At 41.0% G+C, this 20,089-nt stretch overlaps 1 protein-coding gene across 4 annotated transcripts in view; it reads left to right on the forward strand.

Moving 5' to 3' along the window:
- Positions 1 to 16,962, forward strand: part of ELMO2 (engulfment and cell motility 2) — a 67,901-nt gene extending 50,939 nt beyond the window's left edge. For all 4 annotated transcript variants that reach the window (XM_074211199.1, XM_074211201.1, XM_074211200.1 and 1 more), the window contains 10 exons: positions 398 to 532; positions 956 to 1,060; positions 1,158 to 1,266; positions 4,485 to 4,621; positions 6,274 to 6,437; positions 6,551 to 6,663; positions 7,675 to 7,782; positions 10,089 to 10,171; positions 10,731 to 10,808; positions 13,220 to 16,962. In XM_074211199.1, coding sequence (XP_074067300.1) covers positions 398 to 532; positions 956 to 1,060; positions 1,158 to 1,266; positions 4,485 to 4,621; positions 6,274 to 6,437; positions 6,551 to 6,663; positions 7,675 to 7,782; positions 10,089 to 10,171; positions 10,731 to 10,808; positions 13,220 to 13,420 — 1,233 coding nt within the window. In that variant the 3' untranslated portion in view covers positions 13,421 to 16,962. The remainder of the gene's footprint in view (positions 1 to 397; positions 533 to 955; positions 1,061 to 1,157; positions 1,267 to 4,484; positions 4,622 to 6,273; positions 6,438 to 6,550; positions 6,664 to 7,674; positions 7,783 to 10,088; positions 10,172 to 10,730; positions 10,809 to 13,219) is intronic.
- Positions 16,963 to 20,089: the final 3,127 nt, after the last annotated feature.

Raw genomic sequence — 20,089 nt, forward strand, 5'->3', positions numbered from 1 at the left:
AGGCATTGTGGTTAAGTGACGTGCCCAAGGTCACATAGCTAGGTAATTTTTTTTAAGTGTCTGAGACCAGATTTGAAATCTGGTCCTTCTGACTTTAGGATTGGTGCTTTATTCACTGAACCACCTAGTTGCCCCATATTGGTTACTTTTGCAGAATTTATTCTGTATTTCTTTTTTATTCTCTGTTCTAAGGAATGGTTCTTTAGATGGGGAAGAGCTATATTGGCAAATGAAGGTGATATAAAAGGAAAAGAAATCATTAAAAATGTTAAAACAAAAAAGAGAGATAACATCACCAATGATAGTTTGGGGCAAGAATTCCCAAAGATGCTACTTTACCATTTGCTCTCCCTAAAATACTGTGGGTATCTGAACCGTTATATTTTTTTTCCTTCAGGCACAAAGGGATATCATATTTGAATTAAGAAGAATTGCATTTGATGCAGAGACTGACCCTACAAGTGTCACTAGCAGTGGGACAGAGAAACGAAAAGCCATGTACACCAAAGACTACAAAATGCTGGGATTCACTGTATGTACCCCAGTGACCCCCTCCTGCCTGTGTCTCCAGCCTTGTCTCCCTGTGTTCTGAGCTACATGGCTGGGAGCTTGCTAGATCAAATGTAAAACTTGAGCCCCATAATTGAGTTCAGAGGTTACCCTTTCACAGATGAATCATAGCTAACGTTTACATAGCATGTTATGTAGAGTCTGTATACGCAACATGATTATTATTCCCATTTTATATAGATAAAGTGACTTGCCCAAGGATACAGAACTTTTAAAAGATGAGTCTACAAAGTGATGCCACCTTAGTCATAAGAAATTAGCATGGCACAACCTTTAGGGCAAGGGGGTGCAACTTGACAGGATTTTTCATGGGAGCTTTTCCTTTTGTATGAGGAAGCACGCTGAGAGGTGCTAATGCTCATGTCACATTTCTTTTTTCTGTTAGAATCATATCAACCCAGCAATGGACTTTACCCAAACTCCTCCAGGGATGCTAGCCCTGGACAACATGCTCTACTTGGCTAAAGTCCATCAGGATACCTATATCCGGGTAAAAAAAAAAGACTTGCCCTTTACCCTGGTTCTTGATTACATTTCACCCACATTTTTGTCTCTCTTTGAACCCAAATCTTTCTCTTTCTTGACAGATTGTCCTGGAGAACAGCAGTCGGGAGGACAAGCATGAATGTCCCTTTGGTCGAAGTGCTATTGAGCTCACCAAAATGCTGTGTGAGATTCTACAAGTTGGAGAGCTGCGTAAGTCTTTCTGCCATTGCTGCCTTCCTCCACCTGTCACTGTGATAGCAAGAATAACAGTGTACTTCCTAGTCACGTGAGATCACTTTATTATTATTCAATTTACTTTCACAGCACTTTTGCAAGGCACATTATGCCAGTTTTATTTCCATTTTATGGATGAGAATACTGAGAATAGAAAGGTTAAGTAATTTGCTCTCAGAGAGCAGAGTTAGGACTCAAATATAATGTTTTTGATAATCTAGTACTCTCTGGGCTACTCACAACCCTAGCATAGTGGTCTTGTGACTAAGAGAAAGAGAGCAAGTGAGGTAGGACTGCCTTGTCACTGCCTCCTAAAGATTCAGAGTGGTAAAAGGGAAGAGATTCTGACTGAAGTCTCAAGAGATCCAAGTTAGAATCCCAGCTCTGCCACTTTTCTGTTAACTGAATGACTCACAGAATGGAAATCTCTCTCCCCTAGCAATTGTTAGAAAATCTCTCTCTCTCTGCCCTTAAAATGTTGTAAAGATGGGTTAGTAATTATTTCCATAGATGAGTATTCTTCAGTTCAGAGAAATTGTGCAATTTTTGCCTAAGGCCACACAACTAGTAAAGAATAGAAGTAGGTCTCTTTTTTTAATTGATATTTATTTTATTTTTCGAATTACGTGTTATGAAAGTTTTTCAACAAAAGTTACACAGTATTCTTCCACCCTCTCTTCCCATCCTTCTCCCCTCAGTGGCAAACAGTCTAATGAATGTTGTACATGTACATTTATGTTAAACATGTTTGTATTTTGTTTTAAACAAGTTAACATATATCATTTTCTGTATGAGGAAAGAAAGGAAAAAAGAAAGAAAACCATGGGATAGGAAGGAAAAACAAGAGAAATTTTTAAAAAGTGGACATGGTGGTCATTCACATTCTGAAATTAGTTTGTTTAGTTTTTTCTTCATCTGGATGTGGATGGCGTTTTCCATTACAGGTCTCCCAGGGTTATCCTAGCTCTCTGAACTATTGAGAGGAACTGCATCCATCATAGTTGATCAACTCATACATGATATTGTTAATATGTACAGCAATTGGTTATGCCCCCTTTGCTTATTGTCATATCCTGGAATTCTTTCCATGCTTTTCTAGAGTCCGACCATTCATGGTTTCTTATAGAACAATAGTACTCTGTAGTATTCATATACCATAACTTTTTCAGCCATTCCTCAACTGATGGGTATCTCCTCAATTTCTAATTCTTTGCCACTCTGAAGTAAGTTTCTAATTTAGGTCTCTGACTCTTTACTAGTGTCCACATTGCAGTTCCTAAGAGGTTAGCCCTGGTTGAGATGAGACTGAACTATTTTCCCACTAGCTCCCCTATAATCTTACCCTCCCCTGTCTGCTTCCCTCCCCACTCCAGTGGAGTAATAAGAAGCTAGAAATTCAGGATCTAAGGGTAAGTCAGGGAAACATTTCATAGTTCTAAGGAGGATCAGTGGTTAGACCTCTATGTGAGTTGTGAAATTCTGCTCTGTTCTTGGGGTCAAGGCTCTTCTTTTCCTGATCATGACTTTCAGGTAACCCAATAATTTTTAAATTGTCTCTTCTGGATCTGTTTTTTTTCAGATCAGTTGTTTTTTCAATGAATTATTTCATGTTTTCTTCTAGTTTTCCATTCTTTTGGTATTGTATTATTGTGTCTTAGTTCCTCACAAAGTCATCAGCTTCCCTTAGCTCTGTCTCCTTTTTTATCTGGCCAGTTCTGCTTTTTAAGATATTTTTCTCCTCATTAACTTTTTGGACTGCTTTTTTCCATTTGACCTAAACTGGTTTTTAACATTTGTTTTCTTAAGAATTTTTTGGAGATCTCCTTGACCAAGCTTCTGACTTGGTTTTCATGTTTTCCTGGCATCTCTCTCATTTCTCTTCCCAGTTTTTCCTTTACCTTCCTTACTTGATTTTCAAAATCTTTTTTGAGCTCTGTCATAACCTGAACGCAACTCCTATATTTCTTGGAGGCTCTGCATATAGAAGCTTGGATTTTGTCATCTTCTGAGTTTGTGTTTTGATCCTCCATGGGACCAAAATATTTGTCTATGGTCAGGCTCCTTTTTTTTCTGTTTACTCATTTCCCCAGCCTGTGCCCTGGTTTTGGAGTGCTTCCCAAGCTTTTGAGTATTATTGGGACACCCCCTGCAAGGATCTCAGTTCCTTCAGGGTTTTATGAGAGGCTCTGACTGTTCTCCTGGCCTGTGCTTTGGTTTGTGCTCTGCCCTGGAGCTGTAAGGAGTGCCCCTGCTCTATGGCGGGGGGGGGAGGGGGGGCAGACTGTGTGACCAGGGTCTGAATATCAGCAAAGCACCAAAGTCCTGTCCCAGAGACAGAGAAGGGACTTTGACAGTCTCCCCCCACCCCCTTACCTTCTGTGGGCTGAGCACTCTGGATACAGCTGCTGGTCATCTCTGGGGGCTTGCTTCCATTTCCCGGGATCTGGGCCGTGCTGAGGGCCACAGCTTCATTGAGGGTCAAGTTGGCTTGGGCTTCATACTCACTTTGGCAGAGGTTTCCACACTGATCTTCCAAGTTGTGCTTGGTTTCACTGGGTTGGCTGGTCAGGAAACTGCTTTTGCTGCCAGGAGCCGGCACTCTCAGGGACCCAGGCACCACACAGTGTGTTTCCAGAAGGCTAGAACTCCTTTGCTCCAGAATGATGATCTTGGCTGCACTGCCACCCCCTCCAACCCCGTGGAACAGAGCCTTCCCATGATCTTTCAGGTTACCTTGGCTGGAGAATTGCCTCACTGGATCTTTCTGTGGGTTCTGTCTCTTGAAAATTTAGTTAAGAGTCATAATTTTAAGGTTTTGAAATATTTTGGAGAGAGTTCCTAGGAAAGCCTGTTCTCATGCTGCCATATTGGCTCTGCCCCCGACTGCTCTTTTCTTGGAAGAAGAATCAATTGGATAAGATATTAACTGATCAAAGATACTGAGTAGACACTTTCCTCCTGGAAGATGACGGACCTGTGTCCTTTCCAGTATCAGGAAGTAGATAGGTCAGGAATGGGAAGGGGGAAAAAAACCTGCAGATGAGAGAAGTCCTTGGGTAAAATTCAGGCCCATCTCACACAGTACTCCTAGAGTTCTTGGCCCCATTTTCCCCTTGCTTTTGAAGCCACAGAGGTTCTAGATTTAGGTCCTATGGTGGGACCCTCATCCTTTTCCATTTCCTCTTTCCTCACAGCAAATGAAGGACGGAACGACTACCACCCAATGTTTTTCACTCATGACCGAGCATTTGAGGAGCTCTTTGGAATCTGCATCCAGCTGCTGAACAAGACTTGGAAGGAGATGAGGGCAACAGCAGAAGATTTTAACAAGGTCAAGCCAAGCTTCCACTGAGACCTGAGAGACACTGAATTGGGAAATCAGTGCAGATTGACTAGTCAGATAATGATAATAACAGTACCTATATCTAACATGCTGTAAATTCACACAGCCTCACCAGGTGGTTGTGAAGAAGGTAGAGCAGATACCATTATCCCATTTACAGAGGAGGAAACAGATCTGAAGAAAAGAATCATCTTGACCCAGAGGCACAGGGTTAGTGAGGGTGAAGCCAATTCTCCTGACTGCTGGCCTGATGCTTTTTTTTCCTCATTCTTCCACACTGCCCTTCTTTTAAGCCAGACTTGGGAAGCAGAGTGCCTTACTTATAATACTTATTACTATTTAGACTAGAGAGTGTTTCAAGGTAGATTAGATTTGGTGTGGATTGTCTCAGAAAGCTCAATGTAATCCCAGCAACTACCAGATTTATAACAAGGGCATTTATAGTCAGGACTTTGTTCTGGACACCTATTTAGAATCATACTAGGTGATGGTTCTCCATATAGAGCTGAAAGTAATAATTGAAGGTAATTGAGTCAACAGCTTTCCTAACACCTGTGTCTTCGGGCTAGTAAACTCCTTTCAATTTAGACATATTGTAAGGAAGTTTTATTTTTGCATCTCATAGCATTTACCAGTTTGAAACACCAAAGCATATCCCTTCATTCAGCAAATATTTCTGTAGCGTCAAGGCCCCTCATCTGTCAGCCTCAGCTTCATCATCTATAGGAGGAAAATAAATATTTCAGTGCTCCATAGGGTTATTTTGGGGAAAATACTTTAAAGAATCTTAAATCACTATGAAAATGCAAATTTTATTTGTAAAATCTTCAAGTACTAAGAATTCTTTAAATCCTTACAGACTTAGAGAATGTTATATCTTGAAGGGACCTAATAGATAGTCTAGACCAACTTCCTGTTATTTTAAAAAGAAAGAAATTGAGAATCAGAGAGGGCAATTATTATTTCAGTAAAGCTCTCACTCGTGGCATGGCCAAATGTTTATTCTTTGATTCTTCATTTGGTGACTGAAATCCCAAAATAATTTCTAAGACATTGGCCTGATTCCCTGGTTCCCTACTCATAAACTTTCATTGTGTAGCTCCCCATTGTCTAAAAGATAAAAAATTCTTTAATTAGTCTCTATTTGAGACCCTTTACAGTTTGACTCGCACTGACTTTTCTATTTCTTTTGCATACTACTCTCCTTCACAAACTCTCCAATCTAGTCAACTTGACTACTAACCATTCGATGAGCCCGTTTATTTACATAAGCCTTTTACATGTCTAGATTTAACTTGTCCCTCTCAATCCTTAGCCTTCCTTCAAAGTTCATCTCAAGTGTCACTTCCCTGATCTCGGTTGTGAGTGTTTTCTCTCCTTTCTCAATTTTTCTTCTACCATATTTATTTTGTACCTGTCAAATCCCACAGCAGAAGAAGACAGGGGCTGTTTTGTCTTTGTAGCCACTGTGACTTGCATATAGTAAGTGATTTATGAATATTTGTTGAATTGAATTTCATTAAAGTGAATTTCCTTGGACTACATCAAGTTAGTGGCCAGAGACAGGACTAGAGTCTAGCTCTCTCAGCTACCATCCCAGAACCAACACAGCAGTGATACTCATCATCTTTTTCTCTCAGGTTATGCAAGTGGTACGAGAGCAGATCACCAGGGCTTTGCCCTCTAAACCCAATTCTTTAGATCAGTTCAAGAGCAAACTTCGGAGCCTGAGCTACTCAGAGATTCTGAGATTGCGCCAGTCTGAGAGGATGAGTCAGGATGATTTCCAGTCCCCACCAATTGTGTAAGTCTTGTGGGACATAGAAGAGGAAGCAGCTGCCAGCTCCTTCTCCCTTCAAGAGTTTCAGCTGCCTCCATGAACTAATTTTTTTTTTCCTGTTGTGTATACTTCCTCAGGGAATTAAGGGAGAAGATCCAGCCAGAGATCCTGGAGCTAATTAAGCAACAGCGGTTGAATCGGCTCTGTGAAGGGAGCAGCTTCCGGAAAATTGGGAATCGGCGGCGGCAAGGTGAGATGAAGTGCATCTTCAGCACAGGAGTCTGGTGGAGATCCAACCCCACTGGGACCAATACAACTTTTACCTGGTACAGGGAACACACTTAGATCAAATGTTCTTCTATTCTTCCCCAGAACTTTTTCGAAACTGCTTCCCCTGACCTGCCTAGAGTCAGGGAGCCTGGGCTCAGCTCTATTAGGTGACCCTGAACATGTTAGTTCCTCCCTCTCAGCCACTGTTTCCTCATCAGAAAAAATGGGGACTGTATTTTGACCACCTGCTTCACTTAATCAACAAGTATTTTTCAGGTGTCTGTTATGTCTTAGGAATCATATTGGGCACCAGGGATGTAAACACAATGAATGAAACCAAAATCCCTTCTGAATCCTTTCTGAACAGCAGATTTATCTTCTCCTTTAAAAAAAGTTTTATTGGGATTTTTTTTATGGAGGCTATATTCTAATGGGGGAAAGATGCAAGGTAATTAAATGCAAGATCGTCTGGGAGGGACTAGCATTTGGAGGACTTGGGAAATGCTTCATGTAGAAGGTACTGTGTGAATTCTATTACAAACACACAACATATGTACACATATACATGCACATTATTTTATTTTAGGATTCTTTAGAATTTTGAGTTCAAACTTTGCTCCCTCCTTCCAGTGCCTTCCTCATCTATTGAGAAATCAATCTGATATTGATTATACATGTAAAGTCACACAAAACATTTTTGCATTAGCCATGTTGCAAAAAAAAAGGTGGAGGGGCCAAGAAAAAGAAAAAAGAAAAAAAATGTTTTAGTCTTAGAGAATGGAGGGGGATCCTATGGGGCAGAGGTAAGGAGGAAGGGCATTCTAGATGTGGGGTAGACAGAAGGTCATTTTGGCTGGATCTCAGAATAGAGGAGGGCAGGCTGGGATAACACATTTAACAGGTTTGTTGAGAGTTAAGTATTTTTCTAACCTGGTCCCAGTTTAGAAATCTGAGCTGTGATGAAGTATACTTATCACCTGTATATTTTCAGAGCGTTTCTGGTATTGCCGTTTGGCCTTGAACCACAAGGTTCTTCACTATGGAGATCTTGATGACAACCCTCAGGGAGAGGTGACCTTTGAATCCCTGCAAGAGAAAAGTAGGTGCAATTTGGTTACTCTTTTGATAAGTAATAGAAAGCACACTGACTGGAAACTTGTATTACAGTGTCAGTTGTGGTTGTAATTTGCTCTGTGACCTTGGACAATTCATTCCTCTCTGGGCCTGTTTCCTCATCTGCCAAATGGGCATAATAAATTGCATCCTACCTAGATGATAATGGAAAGAACACCAGAGGTCAGAAGACATCGTGGCTCACCCACAAATTAATTCATAGCCCTAGACAAGTTACTTCAATTTTCTGAGTCTTAGTTTCTTCATTTATAAAACAGGAATTTATAATATTTGTCCTCCTTATCTTATAGGGCTCCTGTATTAAAAGTATGTGATTGTTGTGAGGATCAGATAAATGTGAAAGTGCTTTGAAAAATATAAGATGAGGGTGGCTAGGTGGCTCAGTGGATAGAGCACCGGCCCTTGGAGTCAGGAGTACCTGGGTTCAAATCTGGTTTCAGTCACTTGATAATTGCCTAGCTGTGTGGCCTTGGGCAAGCCACTTTAACCCCATTGCCTTGCCAAAAATCCTAAAAAAAAAAAAAAAAAAAAATATATATATATATATATATATATATATATATATATATATATATATGAATGAGGGGGTAGCTAGGTAGTACAATGGATGGATGGATGGAGCACTGGCCCTGGAGTCAGGAGGACCTGAGTTCAAATCCAGCCTCATACACTTAATAATAACCTAGCTGTGTAACCTTGGGCAAATCACTCAAACCCCATTGCTTTGCAAAAACAAAAGAAAAAATATAAGATGCACTCCAAGTCTGAAGCATTGGTCATGTTGAATAGGTAAGAAAACCCTTGCCAGGGAAATTATACCCTGGGATAAATATTGACCCCAGGCCTCTGGGGACATTTATTCGACAGACTTTAATCATTTGCTGTGCACAAAACTGTATATTAGGGACTAGGAATACAGTTCTGGTAAGACCCAGAACTGGAATAATGATCTTGTTGATAGAGCAGAAGGAACAGATTTTAGGACTCAATTCAGGTGGCATCTCCTCTAGGACATCTTTCCTTGTCTCCATGAAGCTAGTGCTGACCCTTCTGAGATCATCTTCCATCTGCTTTGAGTTTATCTTGTACATTCACATTTAGATATGTTTTCACTCCCTTTCACATGTAAGCATAAATACTTTTTGATGGATTGATTGATATGGGCTGAGAGGGGCGAAAGAAGAAGGAAAAGTCAAAGATTCTAAGGTTTCAAGGTCTTGAAACATTGAGTATACTCTGTTTAACTTTATGGAAATCCCAGAAGAGACAAGTAGAATCTTATCATTTTAAAGGTGAGGAAACTGAGCTTGAAGAAGTTTATGAATTCAGATCCTTTAGACAGTCCATTTTCTTTTTTTATGCTCTATTGATGCTTAAAAAAAAAAAAAGACCAGTACCTCCAGCCCCCAAATAGAGCTTTGCATTTTAATAAAGAAGTTAAGCAAAACAAAACAAAAAATTATTCATCTCTGGCATTGTCTTGCCTCCTGTTCCCATATTTTATCACCCATTTGATCAGAGGAGATAATTAGTTTCCAATCTTCTGGAGTAATTGGTTATTACACTGATTAGAATTCTGAAGATTTTTTAAGTGTAACTTTCTTTACATAATTGTGGTCAAGTAAATTATTTTTTAGTTTAATTTTGTTCGGTATCTGTTCAAAAAAGTCTTAAGTTTCTCTAAATTATTTTGTTTGTCATTCTTAGGATATAATAATATTCCATTACAATCTTCTTTGTTCAGCCATTGCCTAATTAATGGCACACTCATTTTGTTTACAGTTTTTCCTTGCATAAAAAATGCTGATTTAATTTTTTAAATCTATTTTTGGTCTTCTTAAAGTATATGCTTTGTATTCTTATTTCTGAATCAAAGGACATGTACAGTTTAATGATTTTAGAGTAATTCCCAAATTATTTTCTAGAATTGTAGACTAATTCACAGCTCCACCAACCGTTTGGCAAGGTGCCCAACACTCCACAGTTCCTCCAACCTTTATAATTTTCATTTTTTTGTCATTTTTGTCAATCTGATGGATGTGGGATAAAACCTTAAGGTTACTTTAATTTACTTTTGTATTTTATCAGTGATTTAGAACACTATTTCTTATAGTTAGTGATTGCTTGAATTTATTCTTTTGAAAACTGCTTTTATATCCTTTGATATTAACTTTTAAAAAAATCAAATTACCTTGCCTAGAGACCAACTTGTAGTTTCAAGCTTCTGGAAATAGTCAAATTCCCTCCTGTGTGACCATTTTTCTTTTTTAGTTCCTGTTGCAGATATTAAGGCCATTGTCACTGGGAAGGACTGTCCTCATATGAAAGAGAAAAGTGCTCTCAAGCAGAACAAGGTGAGTTAGGAAGGAGTGGCTGGTTGGAGTATCTGAGTCATTAACTGAGGACTAGGGAGCTAAGTAGGAAATAGACAAAATGTTAATGTATGTGAGTTGTGAGTTGTTTGATGAGACATGCCTCATTTTGAGTTACCATCTATTTCCTTGAGGAAAAGCCATACCTGGGGTCTTGATTGGCATTGGATTGAAACATTTGAAGAAAGTAAATTGTTCAGAGTCTGGGTTAAGGCCTCTGAGAGAAAATAAAAGTTCTTCAAATGCTTCAGATTAGTTATACATGGAGAAAGGGTTTTAATTGCCTGACAGTCAGAATAACTGGGTTCTAATTTAGATCTTTCATTAACTTGGTATGAGTCTAGCCAAATCACATCTCTAATGGTGATTCCCAACAGCAGTGGGGTATACTGAAAAGAGCCCCAAATTGAACTAGAAGACCCCTTTCATAAAATAAGGGTTTCTAAATGTTGATATTTTCTATTTAAAGAGCCTTCTATCATTGACATTTTACATTCTGAAGTTCTTTACCAATTTACACATTCTGTGATTTCCCTCTCAGGAAGTATTGGAATTGGCCTTCTCTATCCTGTATGATCCTGATGAGACCTTAAACTTCATTGCTCCTAATAAGTATGAGGTGAGCACAGGGCTTCCTTGAAAGGAAGGCCCTCTTGTGGAATGGAATATAATGGGGAAAGCATTGGATTAGGAGTTGAGAGACTGGATTCCCTACCCCTTCTGAATAGCCATAGCACAATCAGTCTTATATCTGAGCCTCAGTTTCATGATATACAGAATGTGGCTCTTTAGAAGGCAGGGAAGAGAAGGGTAAACTCAACTGTTGGAGTAGGTTCAACCCCAGATTATAGAATTTGATTCCAAGTGCCTGCTACATAGTGGGGGAAGGTAGTGGAGGTACCACAGAGTGGACCCCCCAAGGCAATTGAGGGACAGAGCTCTCCACCCACCCAAATGTTGAGGGCTATCATGTCCCTGGAGATATTGGTGCCTGTTTGTAAAATGAGCATAGTTCCTACTAACATCCCTGCTCCCATCTCCACATGTTAGGGCAAAGGGGAATTGAAGGCAATTTACAAACTTTAATTCAGTATATGGTTATTAAATTAAGCACATGTAGCCTTGGGAAGGTACAAAACTGAGGGCTGGCTTTGGACTTTATGGGACTCCAGTTTAGTGTAGGGGTAAGAAACCAGGAGATTATTACATATAGAAAACTATATAAGTATACTTTTAGCTAGTGATTTCATGATTTCTTCATGATATATGATTATATATCATATAATTTTATTAGTGCAGGGAACTCTCTGGTTATGGAAACTGATACACACCAGCCACTTGACTGTAACATTGAGTCCTAGAGAGTTGCCTAGAGCCTGCGGAGATATGAAGTGAATAAGAAAAGCCCTTCTTAAGCATTGTGCTAAGTGCTGAAATACCAATAAAGAGAAGCTGTTTGCTCTCTCTATAATTAGGAAGATAATAACCCTTCAGCAGTGAATAGACTCTTGGGAAGGTGGAGAGGGATAGTGGGACCTTATGTTAAAGAACTGGGGAGGTAGGAGTCAGCATTTAGCCAGGACAGTGAATCTAGCATTGACTGGGAACTGGGCAATAGGAACTGGAGCTGGGAGATGAGGTCTACTCTTTCTGGGCCCTTGGGCCTCTTGTAGGCACCAGTGATTTGCCCGTGGTCACATAGCTAGTCTATATCAGAAGCAGAACTTGAACCCAGGTCTTCCTGACTCCAAGGCTGATTCTCTATCCATTGTGTCCAACTGCCTTTCCTTAAGACCATTAGCTTAAAAACAAAGTTCTTTGTGAGTGGAAAGTTGGGAGGACATCCTCCTGGAGGAGATGGACCTTCAGTTGGGTTTTAAAGAATGGGTGGGATTTGCCTAGTAGAGAGAAGAGTAAAGGGAGGACATTTCAGATGAAAGAGCCATGTGAGAAAGTCAGGGAGCAGCAAGTGTGCAGAAGGCCACGCACTGCTGACTGCATATGTGACCCCTCAAGAACTGAGGGGTGAGACAGGAATATAAACTGCTGCAATATACAGCAAAGTGAGCCAGGAATCCCAAAAGAATGTTTGTTGGGAAGATCAAAAAGAAGTGATGTTTGAGCTGGTCCTCAATATTTGGGGTGGGCAATGTTCTCCTTAATTGACCATCAGTTTAGGTCATAATGTCTCATTTTCCTAGGCCTGACTGCTGAGGCACACAATTCAAGTAGTCAGTGAACTACATATCAAATTTAATTACTGCTATGCCTCACTTTATTTCATAAATGAGTTTCAAAAAGATGTGTACAAAATAATTTTTTTTGTAAATTCTTGTTTTAAATCCATTAAAAAAGCTTTAACATTTGGAATCCTATCTTGAATTCTTCCCCCCCCTTTTTTTTAAGGTTAGAGAGGAAAGATCCTTTTGTAAAGTGAGCAGTCACTGCTTAATTCATTCTTGTTATGGATTTGGATTTTCATAGATGAAGATTGCTCAGAGCAAAGTACACCCATCCTGAGCTGGATTTGTGGAACATTCCTGTTGGTCTGAGCTGGCTTGAGGGGCAGTGGATAGAGCAACAGGCCTGAAGTCACAAATCTGGCCTCAGATACTTTTTCAGTGTATGACCTTGGGCAAGTCACATAACTTGTTTAACTCAGTGTCCCTATCTGTAAAATGAGAATAATAATAGTAACTATTTCCCAGGATTGATGTGAGAATCAAATGAAATATTTATAAAGAACAGCTCAGTGTCCAACACATAGGAGTGCAATATAAATATTAGCTATTATTATAGTTGTTGTCATCATATGCATGCAGAAGAGGGATCTCTTGGTGTAAAAAAAAATGTTGGGCTTATTATTAGGAGTTGAAGCATGGTCTGTATGTCCATGACAGCCCTTTCATTCTCTGAGCCTCAATTTCTTCATCTATAAAATGGGGCTAATGCATTACCTGTTTCACAGGGCTAATGTGGGAAAAGCTCTTTGCAATTCATCAAGAAGTGAATTGTTGTTATTTTCCACAGTATTGTATCTGGATCGATGGCCTCAGTGCCCTCCTTGGGAAAGACATGTCTAGTGAGCTGACCAAAAGTGACCTAGACACACTGCTGAGCATGGAGATGAAGCTTCGGCTGCTCGACCTGGAGAACATCCAGATCCCTGAGGCCCCTCCCCCTGTCCCCAAGGAGCCCAGCAGTTATGACTTTGTCTACCACTATGGCTGAGCTGCTGTACCAGGAGGGAGGGGCTTAGGTGCTGGGGCCTTGTCCTTTGCTTGTATAAAATCTATGCTGACTGTGGTGGCCAGCCCAATGCCACTTAATACTCAATTCCATGGCTTAGCCCCAAAAGCTTCCTGTTGATTCCAGTCAGCTACAGGTAGGGAAGTAGGGCCTCTGTGCCCTTCCTTCTTTCCCCTGTGGGTCAGACTCTGGGGCCTGAAAAGGGAACATTGGGTGAAGGCTGGACCCCTAGGGAGCAGGCAGCATCGCTTCTGCTTTCCTGAGCCAACTGGCACAGACAATGCACATGCTTCTGCTAAGGTGGCAGCACTTAAGGTGCCTGGCTCCTGTATGGACTGGAGGCAGAGAACTGGAGGAAGGACACAGCCCCAAGGCAGCAGCACAAGTGCACTGTGTATATAGAGGGAAGCTCTGGGTCTGATCTCCTCTGTTGTTGAGGACCCTCCATGGTGCCAAGATCCTGCTGGGCAAGTTCAACTCTCATGTTTCTCTAAATTCTTAAACTGCCACATCTCTCCTACCCAGCAACTGGCTGGGCAGCAAGAGATTTCTACCAAGCAACACTCCATCTGGGTTCCTTGCAGTTGAAAAGCCATATGGCTGCTTTCTCCCCTTCTCTGTCAGAAGGAGCTTTGCCTTTTCAAGGCTAGAGAAACAAACTATGGTACTCTTATTTTTGACTCGGGTTATGTCACTTAATTTCAGTGCTGGAAAGGACCTTATAACATAGAACATTGGAGATGGAAGGGACTTCAGAGGCATGTAATTGGGCAACTCCTACCTGAAGCATGAATTCTTTTTTTAAAGCATCCCTAACAATTAGTCATCTAGCTTCTGCTTGCTGACTTGCAGTAGTGGGGAGCTCACTACCTCTAGAGACAGCCCATTCCATTTGGGGCTCTTACTGTTAAGAAGATCTTCCTTATTTTGGGCCTTATTCTTTTTTCATGTAACTTTCACCCACTGGCCCTACTTATACAGACTACCCTTCGGGTATTTGAAGGCAGCCTAAATCTAATTTTATTCATTCCTTCTTTGAGTAAAAACCAATTGTGGTAACCTGAATTGAAAGAGCAACCTCTTTCAGCCCCAAGACCTAATTTTCAATTTCCTTTCATTCTCCAGACCCCTGAAAGTCTGCCTTGCTCTACACCTCACCCCCCTCCATCCCCCCAATTTGGCTTTTACCTCCTGCATTGTTTTCAGGGAGCTAGCCTATGGTTATAGATGGGCAAGTGGGACTTTTTTAGCTTATTGCATAATGTCCCCAGGCATCACCACTTGAACACAGCTGCATTTGGTCAAGGTAGTTTCATGTGGTAGGTACTGGTCCAATGAAGATTGTACTATATATTTTCACTACTATAGGCCATACTTATACAGACATGTGTATATATATATGTATATATACATATATATACATACATAAATATAAATATTTATATTTATATAAGATCCACCTATTCTAGGATGGAATGTTTTGTGAAAAAATGAAATTGGGAAGAGAAAAAAGCAAGATGATCTCTGAGCCAAGATTATAATGTAAGAGAACTCAGGAGGGCAGGAGAGGAATGTCCTGTCAGTAACTGTGTTTTCAATAAATACTCTCATGTATGGACTGCAGTTGTCGTTAACAGATGTTTCTCTATTTACTTCTTGCCCAAAGGGGCCGATTTCACTTTGATGATCATTTATTCCAATGTGTTAGAAAGACTTGAATGCTCCTGATTCACTACTTAGCTGTCTCCCAGGAACCCCTCACTCTCTTCCCCTCCCCACTTTCCTGACTAATTATGCTTGGGGAAATTGCTGTGCCGGCTTTTAAAATTTTCTGCAGAGACTCAAGGGATAGAGCAGAGAAAGATCCACCCCTTTGCATACACGCAATTCTTCACTAACTCTCCATCTCCTGATTCTTTCAATGCACTGCCTATCTGTGGGCACTGAAAGGGACATATCTGCTCTTCCAGCTGGTGTTTTAAGACTTGCTCAAAAACTGAACAAACTGGGAATGGGGAGTATAAGATGGTGTTGATAGGAAATGGATGCCTGCTGTTGTGAGGGGGAGATGGGGGTAGCAGTTCTTTCAGGAGTCATAGAAAATGCATGAAAGACAGACTTTGAGGATTGACTAGAGCTGGGCACCTTGGGCAGAGATGCATGGCAACAGCCAGCAGCTGAAAGCAGCTCCCCTTCTGCCTTGGCCTTCAGCCTTTTCAGGCCCTGATTTGAGTATGCAGTAAATTACCTGAAGTGAGAGTGAGGAGGAAATAGAAGAGACCCTCAAGTCTGGCCTATTCTGTTCAACCTTAGCAACCACTAGTCTCCTAACTGGTCTCCAATTCCAATCCATCTTGCCTACTAGTTCAGTCAAGTATCAGTCACATCTCTTCCTGGCTTTTTGAGCTTCAAGGGCTTAATGTAACTTCTGGGTCAGAATTCCAGCTCTTCTTGCCTTGCATTCAGGCTCTCTATAGTGTGACCTCAAAATAGTTTTTCAGCTTTATCTCCTGCTATTCCCCTAAAATCATCGTCCTCAGTCAGACTGACTCTTCCCTCTCTAAGTTTCTAATAGTCCAGCTTCCTGGAATGCCCTTGACACCCCCTCCCCAGATATTTCCATTTCCAGGTGTCACTACAGTGACAGGAGCGCTGGGCCAGGAGTTAGCGCTGATGATATCACAAACCCAGACTCTTATCCTAATGAAATACTCATCTTCAAGGTCACTTCCTGTGAAGCAGAGAAATCCTAGTCCAAACATGAAAAAAACACGTGATTTCTCCCTAGGTCATCCATAATAACATTGTTTATTCTACTTATGTGACATTGACCTTAGAGCCATTTCAGGACTTTCCCAATTCTGGGCAAACCATTTGTACCTCCCACCTAGGGTTGGTATGAGGATCAAATTAGATAATATTGGTAAAGTGCTGAGCACAGTGTAAGCCCTAGCTCTTATTATTATTCCCCTATCAGTGCTTCAGTTTTCTCATTTTTATGACAGGAATAATATTGCAATACCCACCTCAAGGGTTAAAGAGGAAAGCATTTGGTAAACCTGGGAGTACTATAGAAATGTGAACTGTTATCAATCAACTATTAATCAGTCATCTATGTATTAGGCCTCGGGGGGGTACAAGAGAGAAGGATGGAAAAATCTACTTATGAAGAACTTACATGGGGAAACTAATAAAAGCTTACAAAACTCTTTACATGTTATCTCATTTGATCTTTGTAAAACTACATGTGAAGTGAATGCTATTATAACCATTTTTGTATGTGAAATCAAGCACACTTAGGATAAGTGACTTGGCCAAGGCCACATACTTACATCTAAGACAATATTTATACTCGATTTTTCCTGATTACAAGCTCAACACTTAATAACTGTGCCACTTAGCTGCTTCCAAGACAAAAAGTACATATGAAAATATATTCAGCATAATTTTCAAGTTGAGAAACCTAATCTATAAAAAGTAGTCAAATACAAGGTAGCATAGGTGGAAGGACACTAGTTTTGGGGAGGGAAGAGGAAGGGATCAGGGAAGGTTTCTTGTTGAAGATGGTGCAAGAACTGCATTTTAGAGGACGAACTCTAGGGCCTGAGCAGAGGGAAGCAGGTCATGCAATCCAGGCAGAAGCCAAGCACCAATGCAGAAACATCATTAAAGCTGGGGTGGGGGTGGACTTCAGAACACAGTCAATGTTTCTCAAGTACAGGCCTGACCATATCATCTCTCTGCTGAAGAAGCTTCCATGGCATTTTATGGCACTCAAGCCCCTCTGGCACTGAAAGCTCTTGAACAATCTTCAGCCTCTCTTCCCCAACTTCATTCTTTTTGCTCTCACCCCTTTTAAATTTCAATCAATCTAGTCAATTTAGCCTCTGTCCACAAAGGATATCTTATTTCTTGTCTTCACTTAGATTATATCCCATATCTGGAATGCACCTCCTGCTCTCCACCTTTTAGAATCCATAGCTCCCTTGAAAGCTCAGTTCAGGTGCCACCACCTTAATGAGTCCTTGCCTGATACCTTCAGCTATAAGTGTGCCTCCTTTTCCCATCAACCTCCCCATATGTATTTTATATATACATTCATTCATTTACATAACTGTTTCATTACCCCCATATATCCTGAATAGAATTGATCCTTTTTTGAACACAAGGACTTTTGTATTCCTCACACCTAGAATAGTGTCTTGCACATTGCAAGAAACTTAAAGATACCAGTGTCAGAGCTGGAACCTTCGACTGTTAGAACTAGGAGGAAACTTAAGACTGTAGAGCTCTAAGCCTGTTGTTTTACAAATGATTTCTATAACAGGACTTTGGCTCATGCCCAGATCACCTTAGATGGAGGCAGCCCCATATGGCTCCCCAAGCCAAGGACCTGCTTCCAAGAGAAAACATCCCATATTCCCCTGCCACCTTTTGTTCAAATCTACCCAAATAAGATACAGTGGAGCACTCTGGTGCCCATGACTATGACTAAAGGCCCTGCTCATCTACAACATGGCTACTAAGCTAAGGGTTGAGGAGGGGGTGGTTGGGAGATAGTCACCTTTCCTTTCTGCCCAATGTCGCCAAGAAATGGGTTTGGGGTTTTGGTCTCTTTTGTTTATCCTCTTCAATTCATGGTAGAGTCCATGAACTTGGGAGCTCAAGCCATAGGGAATCTGTACCCAAGATTATAGGTCAAATATTGCTTACAACTCAGCAGAGAAGCCCTGAGAAGACAGAGTGTTGGCACTAGGGCTCAGGGGAACTTTGGACTGGGACTGTTGGTGGGACAGCTGTAATATAGGAACTTATCTGAGCTGCAATCTGATATCTCCTCCCCTTTCCAGAAACCAAGGAAGTATAGTTACTGGGGAAAACATTTGCTTTTGCTATACCTTTGAAGTAAACATTCCTTTAGCTTTTAAACTAATCTGTTAAGTGGTTAAATCTAGCTGGGGTCTTTGGACTCCCTAAATTGAGGGAACATAACCCATGGAGGTTGATTCGTTGAAAGATATTAGACACCTCCCAACCCTCTTAAGATACCAAAGAACCCTGGAGGAAAGGTGAAGTGGAGTGGAGATAATAGGAGCCAAGGTAGTCACTTTGAACTTTTTACTATTTTTATTATGGTAGCTAGGTAGTTTAGTGGATTGAATGGGGTGGTGAATATGGACAGAGAAAATCCCCTGGGCAAGGCATTACCTATACCAATTTTAGTTCCTTCAACTGTAAAATGGGGCAAATAAGTGTACCTTTCTTTTAAGTGAAATCTCTTGTCAAGAGCAAGTAACATGTCATATTTAAAATACTTTGTAAATCTTGCTAGGCACTGGAGACACTAAGACAAGGCAAAAATCAAAGTTCCTAACCTCAAAGAAGTCACAGTTTGCTGCTGGAATCCACAGTCAAACAACTACATTTACAGATGATGTTTTTTCTTTGTCCTTTTAAAGACCGTGACATCAGGAAGGTGATGCCATAGCTTGCATCAGAATTGGATTTGAGGGAGGGGATAGATACAAGGACAACTGGTAGTCTCAGAGGACTAGCACTACGATTAAGAAGGACTAAACTGAGAAAGAATTCCTTTTCCATGTAAAATACTTTTTTAAAAATTTTTATTGATATTTTATTTTTCATTTACATGTTCTGAAAAATTTTCAATATTCATCCACTTGCATATTTTATATTCTACAATTTTCTTCCCCCTCCCTTCCCCACTCCCCTCAGCAGCAAATGTTTTAGTGAACATTGTACATGCATATTTGTGTTTAACATGTTTACATATTTGTTTTGTGTATGAGGAAATAGGATTAAGGGAAAAAGTGAATTAGGATGAAAGGGGGGAAACCATGGAATAGGAAGGAAAAACACAAAAGAAATTTTTAAAAAGTGAACATAGTGTTCATTCAGATTTTGCGGGGTTTTTTTTTTTCTTTGTTTTTCATCTGGACGTGGATGGCCTTGTCCGGAACAGATCTCCCAAGGTTGTGCTGGCTCTCTGAACAGCTGAGAAGAGCAGCATCCATCAGGTTTGATCAACTTACAATGTTGTTTTGTTTGTGCTCCCTTTGCTCAATTCGTGTAATTCTTTTCATGCTTCTCTAGAATCTGACGATTCACAATTTCTTATAGAATTAAAGTATTCCATAACATTCAGGTATCATGGGCGGCTAGGTGGTGCAGTGGATAGAGCACCAGCCCTGGAGTCAGGAGGACCTGAGTTCAAATATGACCTCAGACACTTAATAATTACCTAGCCGTGTGGCCTCGGGCAAGCCACTGCCTTGCAAAAACAAAAAAAAACCCAAAACCATTCATGTATCATAGCCTGTTTGGCCCGTCCCCAATTGATGGGCATCCCCTCCACCTGGAATAGGTGGAACTTGCCCCATTTTTTAGGAGCCCTCTGGCTATAGGCCTAGTATTGGTCTGGTTGGAGAGCGGGTAAGATCAGCCTTCTTTCCCTTGGGGCACCGTTCTGGGAAAGGTTTCTTGCGGGAGGAAGCCGGAGGAGGGGCCCGCAGGAGATGGTGCCGGTGCTTGAGGGCCGGTGAGCGGCCGAGCCTCTAGCCGGCGGGGGCGCCGCGGGAAGGCTGGGGGGGGCCGGCCTCGGCGGGCCTCGGGAGCTTCGCGCGGCCCCGG

Source organism: Macrotis lagotis, chromosome 1 (assembly GCF_037893015.1).
Source record: "Macrotis lagotis isolate mMagLag1 chromosome 1, bilby.v1.9.chrom.fasta, whole genome shotgun sequence".
In the NCBI taxonomy this organism is placed as follows: domain Eukaryota; kingdom Metazoa; phylum Chordata; class Mammalia; order Peramelemorphia; family Peramelidae; genus Macrotis; species Macrotis lagotis.